The sequence below is a fragment of the Mauremys mutica genome, chromosome 6, assembly GCF_020497125.1.
Source record: "Mauremys mutica isolate MM-2020 ecotype Southern chromosome 6, ASM2049712v1, whole genome shotgun sequence".
In the NCBI taxonomy this organism is placed as follows: Eukaryota; Metazoa; Chordata; order Testudines; family Geoemydidae; genus Mauremys; species Mauremys mutica.
Window position 1 is genome coordinate 106,183,043 of NC_059077.1, and position 16,019 is coordinate 106,199,061.

The 16,019-nt window shown below is 39.2% G+C and overlaps 1 protein-coding gene across 1 annotated transcript in view; it reads left to right on the forward strand.

Moving 5' to 3' along the window:
- Positions 1 to 16,019, forward strand: part of PTPRD (protein tyrosine phosphatase receptor type D) — a 1,658,801-nt gene that overhangs the window by 1,602,573 nt on the left and 40,209 nt on the right. The window contains exons 34-35 of the mRNA XM_045020490.1: positions 6,943 to 7,062; positions 7,525 to 7,679. Coding sequence (XP_044876425.1) covers positions 6,943 to 7,062; positions 7,525 to 7,679 — 275 coding nt within the window. The remainder of the gene's footprint in view (positions 1 to 6,942; positions 7,063 to 7,524; positions 7,680 to 16,019) is intronic.

The window sequence follows — 16,019 nt, forward strand, 5'->3', positions numbered from 1 at the left end:
TATAATTTGGGTGCCTGACTCCTTTAGGATTCTTTCACAATCTCATGCTAAAATGGCATTAACTCAAACTGCATTCACCAAATCAAATATTTAAACATTAATTCCCTTTCTCGTGTTTCAAGTGGCAATCAGAATGGTGCAAAATTATGTTTTTTCCCCCTTAGGTGTCATTGTGCTACCCTTACTCACCCAGAATAGTTCTGCTGAAGTCAATGGTAGTATTTATGGAATAAGGTGGTACTCACTGTAAGTGCATCACGATCTGGCCTTACAAAACATCAAACAAAACGACTGTCAATCTCACCCTTTAAAATGACCATTGTAAGCAAGACCATTGGGAAAATAATTTGTTATCCTTTTTTCACATTGGATCCCTAAGACCCTGTCTTCACTGACCACATGAAGTGTTTAAAAGAGGTTTAAAGAGTGCTTTAAATTTAACATTGTAAATGCCTGGGTAGATGGTTGAGGCAGTTGGAGGGGAGAACTGTGTTAAAAGTATGATGGGAGTCCAACCTTAGTTTGCTCTCATGTATACCAATCTGTGATGCATTTAGTTTTAAGGATCAAATTAGAAGTAATTTACAGATTTTGTTTTGAATTATCTATTAACTACCTTCCTGTATTAAGAATTTGTATGAAGTGGCATCTTCCCCACACTGTCATGTAAAGCTTTAATAGAGGCCTAGTGAGGCTGCATGAGGAAGCAGCTAATAGGAGAGCGGCTTGGTGGAGCAGCCAATCCGGGTCCAGGCAGGCTAGGGGCCAGGGCAGGGTAGAGTCAGTTGCTGCTGGGAGCCAAGGGAGTAAGGACTGCATACCTGGAGGGCTGAGAGAACCAAGGACCTTGGACAAAGCAGCTGCTGGCAGGGACCAGGGAAGCAAGAGGGAGCTCCTTGCTGGCTGCTGGGACTGAAGAGCTGAGTGCCCTGAGGTAAGGACGAAGAAGGTGCTGGGGCCATGGGGAAGGGAAATATAGCAGCATTGATGGAGGTTACAGAGGAGCAACAGGAGGAAGCTATTTACAGGGTCCCTGGGTTTGGGCCCAGAGCAGTGAGCAGCCACAGGTCCCCCACACTCACCATTGAAGAAATGGCTGGACTGTTGGACAGATATGCGCCTCTTTCCCCCACCCCCACCCCGAAGAGGGAAACAGATGATGGCCCAGCCATAGAGCTGAGGATGCTGCAGTTCTGGGAGTTGAGAGAGGAGCCATGGGCAGGAGCAGAGCCAGAGAGCCAGTGTGCAGACTGTGAATGTGGGCGTCGGCCTCAAGCTAATCCCCAGCATGACCAGGAGGAGGCACCAGTCGGGCGATGAGGGCTGCACCCCGTGATAATTAGTATCACTGATCATATCTTAGATACTTTTTTTTTAAATAGGGAGTTAACTTGCTAACTAACTGGTGTGTTACAAGCTGTTTTTGCTGCAAGTTTATTTCAATTGTGTTTAACAAGAAGTTAAAACAGCATTTAAAGTCTAGTATAGACAGGACCTTAAACGAAATTGAACTTTGTTGCAGGAGAGTCTAGTGTTTCCATATTTGCAGCCCGGTTTTGCAAACCCAAAAGATTTAAGCAATTTGGATAAGCTTCAAGCAAGCTTATAATCTTCTGGGTACTTATCTGAATTTAGCATTTTTAGTTTTACACCCCTTCACTACCTCTTTTACACCCCTGCTCTTTTTGAATGTTGGGCCTTTTATAATTGTCTCAAACTAGGTGCTCCAAAAAATGAAGAACCTAAAACCACAAGTAATTTTATAACATCTTGACCTTTATTTTTAATGGAAAGTTATGTGGTTGAATCTATCATTTTACAGTTTTGACAAGGGGAATCAATGGTAAAGTCTGACCTGATACTGTTCAGATATCATCTCACCATAATTTGTTTTTCTATTCTGAATAAAGAAATTAAAAGCTCAAGACAAATTATTATTATTCAGCATCATTATAGAAAAATCTCTTTTTTTAATAAGAACTATCCCAAACTCTGTGTAGAAGTGAGCACCTTTGTATGTACGTAGGAAAACTGAAACAAAGCCATTTTTGTATAAACTGTTATTCTTCCAGATTCAAAATTTATATGCTGTTCTTGCAGCAAGGGATGCAGTCTGCCTGGATTTGCCTATGTTAGCTTGTTGTCTCATTCCTGAACTTCATTTTGTCCCTATTGTCTCAGGTGGCCTGTTAGGAATACTCTCAAGGAGTTTTTCAGGCTGAGTGGTAGAACTTTGTACTGGAAAATTGTTTCTCTACCCTGAATGTCAGGAATTTTTTTGTGTGCATGCTCATATGGAAACTTGCCTCCTTCAGCTCTGTTGATGCAAGCCAGTATCCTCTCTGGTGTCTGTGGCTTGTTGAAGTGTGAATATCTATGAATATTCTTTGGTGATATTTAAACTCCTCAGGTCTGAAACAGTCTCAGGCTTTTCATTCCGATTGGAAAAAAAAATCTACATTCAATTTTCCTACAGCTTTCTTTTCAGTGAGTGCTCATAATACCATGAAGAACGAGGATTTGGCTGCTTTGTATGAAAGAGCCTGAGAGAAAGAGAGAGAATATTGAAGTTATAAGAATGTGCCTATCATGATCTTTATATGCCTAGTGTAAAAATAGCACTAAGACTACATGATAAATGCATTCATCTTTTGAACCAATGCCAGCTAATGTCATCCCTGATCTTAGTGGCAGTTGGTTTGTTAGCAAGATAAAATGTCACCAGGTTGGGAGGGTCAGGGCCAGCTTCAGGCACCAGCGCAGCAAGCAGGTGCTTGGGGTGGCATGTCCAGCTCTTCAGCAGCAATTTGGCAGCAGGTCCCTCAGTCCCTCTCGGAGGGAAGGACCTGCCACCGAATTGCTGACGAAGAATAAAGCAGCGGCGGTAGAGCTGAAGTGCCTCCGATTGCACCTTCTCTTTTTTTTTCACCACTTGGGGAGGCAAAAACGCTGGAGCCAGCCCTGGGAGGGGTGAATAAAATAAAGAGATGTGAGTGGGGGTATTGTTGAATCTATTGGAGGGTGTTATGTTTTCGATGGACTGACCTTGTAAATGTGTGCATCTGGAGAGGAGGTGCAAGGGACTAACTTCATCATCATCGTCATCATTATTATTTATTTCATGTATTAAAGGCTGTCAGTTTGCTTGGCACTGTACACAGTCCCTTAAGGGACCTGCAGTCAAATTAGGCTCAGACAGAAGCATTAAGAAATAGATAATGGCGACAGTTTTCAAATGTGACTGGCGATTTTTGGTGTCCAACTTGAGTCATCTTAAAGGGGCCTGATTTTCAGAAAGTGATGGGCACCTACCCTCTGAAAATCAGGCTCCCTTTAAGTGTCTTGAGCTGGGCACTAAAAGCACTATTCACTTCAGAAAATCTTGGCTTAAACATTTAAATATAGTGACTCTACCAGCACAATAGTCACTTGACAGTTAAGATATACTGTTTTAATATTCTTTTGCCATTGAAATCCAACCAACAAATCTTGTTTTAACCTCTCACAAAGATAAATCGGACTGAAAATTGCTAAGAGTCCTGGGAGTTTAATATCTATGATCACAGAGCATGAGAGGCTGGCGGGCAGGGGACGACACATCTTTGAAAGAGAAAATGTCTTATGTTGGGACAAGTCTGAGTACTTTCTGTAGTACCATCAACTTACAGTTCATATCATCTTCCAAAATTCTAAACTTAAATCCATTCTGTTTCCTCTAAACATCAGTATTTGTAGTCTGCGGCTCCCATTTTCAAATAACGTGATGCACTGAACTGGAAGTTGCAAATATTCCCAAACAGCACGACCCAAGAACAGCAGCTCTCACAGGAAATATTTCAGAACATCTCTAAAGGGTGTGTGTGTGCGGGGCAGAGGAGTTAAAACACACACACCCAAAAGAAAAAAAATAATGTATTTTCATCAGGGTTAATTTGAAGAGAGTGGTTTTCTACAGGCTTCTGAAATCTGAGTGCATTCTTACCATTAGCTCACTGCACTTCCAGTGACCCTCCTAATGTCTGATGTGGAGATTTATTAGTGAATATTAAGGAAATAAGTATGTTTTGGAGAATAAAGGACTTAAAGGAGCATTTTCAATTTGTTTAGGCCACAACATATCTTTTCTTTTCAGGAAGGTAAATGGCATGCTACATCCCTGGAAGGATGGGACAACGTAAGAAAAGCTTTTTGAGACTTCAAAAAGCTATAGAAAACTCCCTTCTTTGCATTAACTATATTGAACATGATACATTCTTTCTCTCTCTAGATCCTTTTGGGAGCTGTTATTATCAAATATTTTCAGCATGAAAGCTGGCTGTTCTTTAGGCCTGCTTCTACTGCTGGTACTGCTTCTACTGAAATATAATTTGAAAGTGGGAGATGCTTGTAGGGCTAAGTGGGTGGATAGATGGATAGACAGACACACATGGTCTCTCTCTCACTCACACTCACACACATTCAGTTTTCATATGCATTATACTAAAAGTTGCATTAGGTTTATTTATAGTTTTAAATTGAAGTATTTAAAATTTGTTTCTTTTTTTACCAACTCTAAACATAATTATAGTAATGCATCTGTGTTTTGGTTGCTAAGGACCCAAACAAGAGCTTTAACTATTAAGTTTTTTTGAATGTGTAAAAGCATATAATATGGCATCTTCCATGAATGAGGCAGATTCCTAAGCTATAACTGGACCTGCTAAAATTGAGCTAAAAGTGTTAATCTGTGTTTACATTAATGATAAGTGGGATTTTCAGTGAGTTGATAGCTGGATTGAGCTAACACAATTGAAAAAAAGCATCTTTTATCTAGTCTACACAAGACCTGTGTGGCTTCCACCTTCTGTAGATATCTTACAAATAAATCACAGATGTTCAGCAGAACCCACCAATATTAATTCTCCCAAAGTTTCAGAAAACTGCAGAAGGTGGTAATTTCCTAATTCTTATTAATAAAATAATAATATAGTCCATGAAGCTCATTTTAAGATAGGGTGACCAGATGTCCCGATTTTAGAGAGATAGTTCTGATATTTAGGCCTTTTTCTTATATAGATGCCTATTACCCTCCAATCTCTCTCATGATTTTTCACACTTGCTATCTGGTCACCCTATTTTAAGAATGTTGAAAAATCAAATTCCCATTAATAACTTGTTCCTTTTATTTTAGACCTTCAAGTATGATTTAGGACATCACTTCCCATCAAACGTTCTGCCTCAGCCAATGAATTCTTTCCAGCAGGTTCAATTGTTAAAGGTTTTTTTTTTCTGTTCTTCAACCAGATGACAGTTTCACAAACAGTGATTTGTGAACCATTAGGGTTTGTGAACCAGTGCAGCTGGGAGCTTGCTTCCCAGACTAAATAGAAACACATGCTAACTCTGCTCGAGCTAGTGCACTAAAAATAGCAGTGTGGATGTTTCAGCGCGTTGGGCTAGCCACCAGGAGGTTGGGTGAACGGGCATGTAACTCAGGTGGCAAGCCCAGGCTGCTAATTTGAGCATGCTAGCTCAAGCAAAGCTAGAGTGAGTCTGTCTACCTGGGGGGCTGGTAGGCACAATCCCAACCACAGTGTTGACATAGATCTGCAGCGATCCGTAGACCTTTCCTGTTGTTCCTCAGAATGAATGAAATGTTTTGAAATCTCAAACTGTATAGGATGGTGGTGCTTGGGAAGGGTGCTGGTGTCACAGCATATGTGGGAGAGTGCTGAATCTGTATGCAGGGTGAAAAGCTGAAGAACATCTGAGTGTTCTTGGGTGTTCTCTTCTCTCCATAAATAAAAACAATTTGGATTAATACACACAGCAATTCGTGTTCTTATCGGGACTATAGTGCAGTATTTGTTCTCATTGTTCTTTTAGGATTGCATCTGACTTGGATTCAACTTGGATCCAACTGGGTTCAAACTATAGCTTATTTCTTTACTGTATTAGCCAGGGTAATTTGTAAGAATTTATTTCATAAGTGTGTGCCTCAGCATCATGTATCATTCATTTCAAATAAAAGAATTTTCAAATATTGAAACCTTATATTGTTTTTATACTATTACTGTGATTGTCTTAAATAATCAACAACTCTTTTTCCCCCTAGCCTTTTAGATCATAGATGGTATCTTTAACCAAAACAAATCATTCCGTTTCAGAAAAGATAATAAATACACACTTGTATTATGCATCTGTTTTATACAGAATTATTTCAGCTTGTTAAACTAAACACGCAATGTTTTGAAATGGAGATTTCTCTGGATGAAATGGCTTGTGTCTTAAAATTTGATGGATGAATTCTTTCTATCAAACCATGTATTTTAAATGTCTATTGATGTAATTTCCTGATATGTTTCATAACAATGAACTGAGAAGGAAATTATATTAACTTCATAGTTATTGGTGCCATTCTATTTATTTTATTCACTAACTAAAAGAACTAAAAGCCAAAGAAATCCAGTCTTTCATTGTGATATATTTCTGTACATACTAAAATATGATTTAAATTAGCATCAGAACATCATGTTATATATGTTGGAACTAATGTGAAACATTCCGAATATATACAGTTTGGTGGAAAGTTTTAAAAACATGAGTTTGTAGCAACATTGTATTATTATTATTATTATTATTTTTTGGTATCTGAAGACTGGGCCAGATCCTAACCTGGTGTAAATTGATAGAGCTCTGTTGACTTTAATGGAGTTACACTGATTTATACCCTAAATCAAGGTAACCATAATAAAAGCAGTACTAAGAGCCACAACCAGAAAAAACTATCCATGTGTGCATTAAAGTACATGCTTTGCACCAGATACTCACCTGTTGTTAAACTGCATGGCTCCATGGACTTTAATAGAGCTATGCTGATTTCCATTATCTGAGGCTCCGGCCCATAATGTTGTAAATAAATATATTAATATGTAAAATTAATATGTTATATGTTTATTACAGGTGAAGTGTGATCAGTATTGGCCAAGCAGAGGGACAGAGACATATGGGCTGATCCAAGTGACCCTGCTAGACACTGTTGAATTGGCAACGTACTGTGTTCGAACATTTGCACTTTACAAGGTATGTTTTCTGTGGTGTCCTCCCTGCTCCCACCATTTAAAGAAGGCTGCTTTGGAGAAATCAGATCTCTTAAGGATTTACTTAAATCTTGATCCTATTGACAACACTGAAGAATAAAACAGATCTTCTGTTATCACAGTGCATTTTTCTCCCAGGCTGGCGGTTTATCGGTAAAAATGGAGCTCTCACTGTGAACAACGGTTTAATTGAATGAAGAATTAGCTGAATCACAGGCAGGTGTTGCTGTGTGCTATAAAGTATAACTAAAACCCTCATGTCACCTGAACCACAAAACCAGCAATTTAGAATAGTTGTAATATTTTCTCCTATAGCAGGAGTTCGCTTTCTCTCTGTTCCCACAGGAGGTTTAGCTGGTTTTCATCATTATATGCAGTTATGCCATCACTTCATCCCATAGTGCTGCCGTATGCAGTTGTTTCATTAAAAGTTTTGATTTGATAGAATGGTTCAAGTGAGAAAAGAGAAGTGCGGCAATTCCAGTTCACTGCCTGGCCTGACCACGGAGTTCCAGAACATCCTACACCATTCCTAGCTTTCCTACGACGAGTCAAAACTTGTAACCCTCCTGATGCTGGACCTATGGTGGTGCATTGCAGGTAGGCACAGACTTTACTTCAAAGCATCTCTAAATATCACACTGAAATTGTTTTCATGATTAATGCCCTGTGTTTTAAAGTATATGAATAATATCCTTTGTGCTTCTCAGGTTTCTTCTGTATTGGGATTGCATCCTGGCCATGCTATGAAAGGGCTTGGTCTCAGTGATCTAGTGGGTTTTTTGCATCTCAGTGACATTCTATAATTGTAAAATGAAATGTTGGCTATTTGGCAACATACTTATGGACAGGTAAATAATGGTAAATTAGAAATTCAAGTGCAAAATTGCCAAATTTGATGGATGCAGAGAAGGATTTTTGGCTTGTGCATTGGGAGATAATTTTAGAATACATGGAGTCTGTGTAAATGGAATATACTATTTGTTAGTAGACGTCTGTAAGCAGAGAGGGTAGACGGGCTATTTAACACACAGGTATATTCATAAATCACTGGAGAAAAAGAAGTGGTGTTGTGTTTGCTCTTGGTTTAAAATGGTGAATTTTGGAGAAACAATGGTTTGGTATTTTTTGAGTAATAATTTTTTTTATGGTTTCTAATATTGCACATTAAAACAAATAGTATGAAATCTAGAGAAGATAAAAGGGAACTGCTATTAAGACTAAGAAAAGTCTGAATTTCAGACTCAAGTTTAGTCCTTCACTTTAAAATGGAGATTGGATGGAAGCTCAGAGGGAGCATGAGAAATGTATTACCAGGGGTTGTGCTGGATTCTTCGTCACTGGTAATTTTTAAATCAAGACTGGATGCTTTTCTAAAAGGGGTGCTTTAGGTCAAATGGGAATTAATGAAGGGAAGTCTTATGCAGGAGGTCAGACTAGATGATCACAGGGTCCCTGAGGGCAATTATCAAATGATCCAACCCCTGTCATTCAATCCCAGCTTCTGGCAGTCAGAGCTTTAGGGACACCCAGAGCACAGAGTTGTGTCCCTGACCATCTTGGCTAATAGCCATTGATGGACCTACCCTCTAATTCTTTTTTGAACCCAGTTATACTTCTGGCCTTCGCAACATCACCTGGCAACAAGTTACACAGGTTGACTGTGTGTTGTGTGAAGCAATATTTCCTTATGTTGGTTTTAAACCTGCTGCCTATTAATTTCACTGGGTGATGCCTGGTTATATGACGGGGTTAATAACACTTCCCAATTTATTTTCTACATTCTATTCATGATTTTATAGACCTCTGTCATATCTCCCCCTTAGTCATCTCTCTTTTAAGCTGAACGATCCGTCTTTTTTTTTAATCTCTCCTCATACAGAAGCTGTTCCAGACCCCTAATCATTTTTGTTGCCCTTCTCTGTAACTTTTCCAATTATAATATATAATTTTAGTGATGTGGTGACCAGAACTGCATGCATTATTCAAGGTATGGGCATACCAGGGTTTGATACAATGGAATTATGATATTTTCTGTTTTATTATCAATCCATTTCTTAATGGTTCCTAATATCTGTTAGCTTTCTTGACTGCCACTGCACATTCAGCAGATGTTTTCAGAGATCTATCCAGGATGACTCCATGATCTATTTCATGAGTGATAATTAGTTTCCCTGAAACTGGCTTCCTACCTTCCACTTCAGTTTCAAGTTTTTCATCCTCCCTTTCAGAGCTGTGCTACCTATATGCCTGTCTACTTCTCAATTCCTGGTTTCCACCTTACCATTGTTTTAAAGGCCTTTTTTATTTCTTTTCCCCATCTTTGTGTAATGCCGACAGACCCTGGTCATCATCAGGCAGAATCAAATCGGGGACCTCTGGAGCTTAGTGCATGAGCCTCTACAGCATGAGCTAAAAGTGAACTGGCTGGTAGCTAAGGGCTGGTCTACACTAGGGAAGGGGATCGATCTAAGATATGCAACTTCAGCTATGCTATTCGCATAGCTGAAATTGAAGTATCTTAGTTCGACTTACCTGGCCGTCCTCACGGCGGCAAGTTGACTGCCAGGGCTTCCTCATCGACTCGGCTTACTCCTCCTGCCGAGGTGAGTACAGGCGTCGAGCAGACTCATTAATTGCTCTCTCACTGGTCTTTGTGCCCCTAGATGGGACAGAACACCACACCCAGAAGGTGTGTGGGTTACATTTGCACACTCTTCCATACTAAACTTACGGTTGGGCTCCCTCCCTCTGTTTGTGTGCAAAGCTCATTCACTTCCCTTATAAAAACACCATTTTCCTGTCAAAAAGTGCAAAGAAGTGCTTTTGTTGGTGGTGGTAATGGTAGGTGGTTTGGTCGGTTTGTTGGTTTCTGTTTTTTGTTTCTTTTAAATCTGTATTGCTTTGAGATTAGACCATCACAAGGTTCCCTGATGTATCTGAAAGTTATTGTCCGTCTAATGCAGGGCCAGATTGTGCAACCATTGCTAATGGTGGGCAGCACTTATGCAAGTAGTCCCATTTAAGTCAATAGAAATCTTAATATGCGTCATTGTTGCCCACTCTGAATATGAGGTACACAAAGGATCAGATTGTAAGATCTAGGGGGTAGGTTAATGTCTTTGCCAGGGCTCAATAAACAGTAATAATGACAGATTATAAAAATATTAATACAATTTTATAAGCTTTTTATTTATACATTTGGTAGAAGCTAATGAAACAATTAACAGGGAGAAGCTGTGGATGCAATTTCTCTTGATGCCAAAAAAGCTTTCAACGCAGTACAGCCGAAAAGACAAATCAGCTAGGCCACTAAGCATATATAGCACAGGAGTGAGCTACTTTTTCATTGAATGTCTATGAATATCTGTTTTTGTTGGTGTGGTGGTGGTGGTGGTCATGAGCTGAATGCTGAGCTCCTTTCTCAGTTTTTACTCTGGTAAACTCTCACTGAAATCAATAAGAGTTTGCCTGTACAAGGAATGATTAACAACCTAGTAAGGGTCTGAGGATTTGACCGTATAAACACAACAGACTAAGAACTGGGAACATACAGGTATTGTATGTGAAGGGGCTTAATGCATGCTTTTCCACACATTTCTACCAATCCACCTTAATCTTGACCCACAATCCTCCTGCTTTTCCAGTCCACTATGTCTCTTAAAAACAGATATGGCAATCTCTGAAGATTGATTGTAGACAGACATCCTCTAGAGACTAGGTTAGATAAAGATCTACAGATTGATTTAAATTTGGAGCTGAGACAGTTTTGAACCAAAGCCACTGTAGCCACTAGGTTAGATAAAGATCTACAGATTGATTTAAATTTGGAGCTGAGACAGTTTTGAACCAAAGGGCTGGCTACAGTGCCACCAACCTCCCTTGGAATGAGCTAGTTGAAAGCATAAAGAATTTACTTACATAGCCAAGATATAGAGTGCTTATTAGTGGAAATAGTTTGAAGTGAAGGGAAGTGACAACTGGAGTACCACACTGAAACATTAGGATGGATTCTTTTTATGGATCAGTGACCAGGAAGGAGTTCTCAGTCCTAAATGATTAAATTAGCTGCTGATACAAAATAGGAGGCAACATTCAGAATGACTGGACTAGATAAGTCATATGGTCAGAGAAATGGTTTGTACATATCTAATATGTAGAGAATATTGTATAATGAGATCAATACAAAAGCAAAAACAAAAAAATACAAAGAGAATACACAATCCCCTCTCTCTAGTCATATACTAATAAGATCCAGGAAGGAGAAACATTTGTGTGTTACTGAAAATTATTCTAGCTCTGGCAATTGACAGCTTGGCTGCATGTGAAATACTGAGTGTTGATCTGATTGTTTTGTTTTAAAAAACATGTTGCAGAAATGTAAAACCTACAGTACAGCAGTCAAGGATCTTAGTTACTCAGAAGGGTAAGAGAAAGTAAGGCCTGGTCTACACTAGGGGGCGGGGTCGATGAGAGATACGCAACTTCAGCTACGGGAATAGCGTAGCTGAAGTCGAAGTATCTTATTCTGACTTAGCTCCCATCCTCACGGCACGGGATCGATGGCCGCAGCTCCCCCTGTCGACGCCGCTACCGCCGCTCGCCCTGGTGGAGTTCCGGAGTCAACGGGCACGCATTCAGGGATTGATATATCACATCTAGATGAGACGCGATATATTGATCCCCGATAAACCGATCGCTACCCGCCGATCTGGCGGGTAGTGTAGACATACCCTAAGTATGTATTGTTTAGGTAATAGGATATTAAGAGGCAGTCCCATCAAAGTATACTCAATGCTGAAGGGAATAAATAGTGGCATAAAGCTTCTGAAATAGTGCCAAAGACAAGATTAGTGCTTCATCTACACAAAAGCTTATACTGGTATAAATGTGCCTCCTATGCAGGAATAATACTGATAAAACTTCATCCATACTAGGGGGGTTGTACAGCTTTTAACTATATCAAGCTAAAGTGATACATATGCTTGAGACAAGCCCTAAAGGAGCAAAAAGTTAAACAAATTTAGGAATAATTTCTGCATATCGTACCAAATTCTGTGATCCTTATTTCTTTAATACTTTGGCAAAGACAGGAATACAAGCAACACTTTTTAAAAAGTGAAAGAGGAAAAATGAGCTAATTCAAAAGAGACTGATATTTTAGGATGAAAGAAATCCAAGAAGCCTACCTTTTTTTGTAGATACTATTCATGATATGTATCCAAATCTTGATTGGCTCAATAGGAATAAGTATTGTGATGCTTATATTCCATGGTAATAGTCACCTTAGAAATACCTAAGCTAGATAGATGCTGCTTTATCTCCAAATTTTAATTTTTAAACGTTTATCCTTTCATTTCTTTGTTGTAGAGCAGTTCAGCAATATCACAGCACAACTTCTGCTTCCACACTGATGTGTCTTAATTTGCAGAGGTGATTTTTTTAAAAGGCATTTATTTTTTTAAATGCAGGTTTAAACCCGAGGATTCTGCATTAGATAGACTATAATATGTGTTCTAATGGTAGTGGGGAAAGCACATGTTTATGTTTGAAGCTAGATTAGTGCAGGCAAACAGGTGCTAATCAGATCACAATAAAATTGTACTGGAGGGCATCTGGAAACTCTATACCACTTTGTTTTCAAAACATCACAGAAACTTTAGTACTTGCTTCAGTAACACTACATAAAAGCTTAACATGTAAGTTTGCAATCCCAGACATTTCAATTTTTTTTTAATATCAGCACCATAGGGCATATCTTTCAGAGACATTTAGCTTAATGAAGTTTCAGTATGCACTTTGCATTCTGTTATGGTGAACAGGGAAAGTCAGGTTTGGTTGGAGTAGCACCCTGCCCTTATGTACTGAAACTCCTAATTAGCACATTAAAGACAAGTTAACTTTAACAAATACATGTAATATGGCCCTGCATTTTTTTTAAAAATAGGGTATTTACCTAATTTTTGTCCAAGGTAAAATGTTTCAAATGTGTAGATATGAGTGCACTGTTTCCAGAGGAATGTGTCACATTACACAAATGCCTTTCTACTTCATGCTGGACTCTAACTTCCCAACCCCCACCGCCGCACACCACACAATCTTCGGTTTCTAATCCTGGCAGTGAATAGGTTGCCGATGAAGGTCTATCCTTTTTCACGGTGTGGAAAAAATCCCTCCAGTACGTATTCAAAAATCTCTCAAAGGAGATTGAAAACATTAAAAGCTTCCTCATCCTTTCCCTCCCTCTGCCTTGAAAACAACTCAGAATCCTTACTCTCCTTCCATGGGTGGCTGATAGCATTGAAGAGGAAAAGAGTATAATAAAGATCTCTAACACCACCGGTGTGAAGTATTCCACAATTCCTGTACTTATCCCCATTTTCTTTTCCCACTGCATTTAATATGCAGTCTTTCTCCCTGCAACATATGGAAAACAGCTATATGTTGGATTACGGTAGCCTATTTACATCCCACCTGCAACTAGCTTCAGGTCACTATGTGACTGATTAGAACTTCTCTTCCTCCACAGGCTGCCATAATCCTGAGGTCTTTCCCTGTCTCAGGGAAAAGCCAAGTGCAGTGGATGTCAAAGTTACTTCTTCATTTTAAAGAAGTGCATTAGATAGCGAGATGCCTGGCAATGTTCCTTGCACTTGGAGCCAAAGAAAAAATGTTTGAGACTTAGTGATATTTAATAACTGTAATATATATTTCTTTCCTGCTAGTATAAATTTATTATAATAAGCTCTCTCTTCTAATTTTTGTTTCATACTTTCCTTGACAATCTCAGTGACTCTGACCATACAATGTGCTGGAGGAGACAAGGCAGGTGAGGTAATATCCTTTTTCGGATATTCTTCTGTTGGTGGAAGGTACAAGCTTTTGAGCTCACAGAGCTCTTCTTCAATCTGGGGAAGGAACTCAGAGTGTCTGAGCTCAATACAAGTTGGGACAAACTCTTAAGCATAAGGAATGATGCATGTTGTAGGAGGCCTCTTGAAATGGAGCAGGCAATAAGGGTTAGATTGTTAAGCAAAAGGGGTTTGAAGTGGGCTATTAAGGGTCAACATGCAGGTGTGTGTTACAAATTGTTGTAATGAGCCATGAAATCAAGTGTCCCTGTTGAGTCCATGATTTTTAGTGTCTAGCAGCATTATGAATTTAAGTTCCCAGGCTCGCCTTTGGAAAGTGTTGTGCAGGTTTCCTTTGAGGACAAGTATTAAAAGATCAGATATGGACACTGGTTTCATGGCTCATTACAAGAATTTGGAAGACCAACACATTGCTTTTCAGTTCATTTGCATAATGAGAACCATTTACTAGTAACCTGGGTGGCAGGAACAGGAACCTGAATGTTCCAAGAAGAGGAATAGAAAGGCTAGCTTCACATTCCCTACAAAATCAGTTTCAGAGATGTGACATTTTAGTGTCCTGTACTTTAAAGGCTCTCAAACTGATGGTATCCTAGATTTTTTCTTTTTGTGCTGATCATGAGGAGAATCCTCATGCAGTTGCCTGTGTGTTGTATGCTCAGAGCCACTGGAACTACATAGACAAAAAGCAAAGTGTGAATCTGTACACCTGGAAATTCCTACAGTTTTAAGTACTAATGGATCCTTAGAATGATTTTAATAAAGGATTCTGGGAATTTAATCCAAAATTTCCAAACTTGGGTGCCAAAAGTTAGGCATTTAGATCCACAATTAGGCTGTTAAATACGTGGCTTGATTTCAAAGAATCTAAGCCTTCCCCCACTCCACTGAATTAAAAAAGAGCTGTGGGTGCTCAGCACCTTATAAAATTAGGCCCCTGGTGTAGTGCCTAACTTTAGGCACCCACATTTGAAAAATCTGAAAGTAGAGGAGTGATAATTATCTATTGCTTACACAGTATGAGGAGTGTGCTAGCTGCTAGGAAGCACCCAATTGTGATACCTTGACAGTGAGTGTGGCTATAAAAATCTAGGTAGGAAGTGGCTATATAGGATAAAGCAATCCCCAGTGATAAGAAGAACACTAACAAATCACATTCTAATTTGATATTTTTCAAGTTTCACCAAAAATTTAAAAAAATAATTCCCAAATTTCTACATAAATGTAATTTTAGCTGTCCTCTACACTGTACATATTCCAGTAATTATCACTAGAAGCATTCGTTAAAATTTGAAAGCGCACAAATGACAAATAACAATAGCACTCATTCAGATTCTATAATGAAAAATATCTTCTTGTGGTCTCTTTGATTAAATCAGTCCTATGTTTATAAACCCATTGGTGCCGCCAGCGCTGTGATTGAGGGCCAGCTTATCTTTTGAAATCCTAAAATAGAGCTTCTATGAATGCATAACGCAAGATTTTCTTTCATGTAAAAGTAATAATTTTGTAAACCACCTGAGCAGTAAAGGAACATAGCAGATCAGATCAGAAACCCATTTTTGACCATGGCAAGTACCAAATCCCTCAACGAAAAATGTAAAACTCCAGTGAATGATTGGCTTAGTCATGCTTCATGAGTATTTCTATACCATCTCATTCTTTTTAACTATCTAATGTAACTGTGGATATTTTTATTTTTCATCATGCATAATCATTCAGGATTTGTTTACTCGTCAGCCCTTTGTCTTCTTTGCTTTAATATCTTCAGGGAGGTAGTTTCACATGTTATATAACTAGTGTGATAGACCCAGGCCAGTTGGGAACAGCAGAGTAGTAGAAAGAAGATATACTGGCCACTGGATAAGCAGTTTTCTGTTCCCTGAGTGACCAGAGCAGGGGCTGCTCCAGGCTAATGAGAACACCTGACTCCAATTAACCTGCTAAGAGTCAGGTGAGGCTGTTAAGCACCTGACTCTAATTAAGGCCCCTCTGATGCTACAAAAGGGCTCTCTCCAGTCAGACCAAAGAGAGCCAGGGAGCCAGAGGAGAGGAAGTGTGTGCGAGG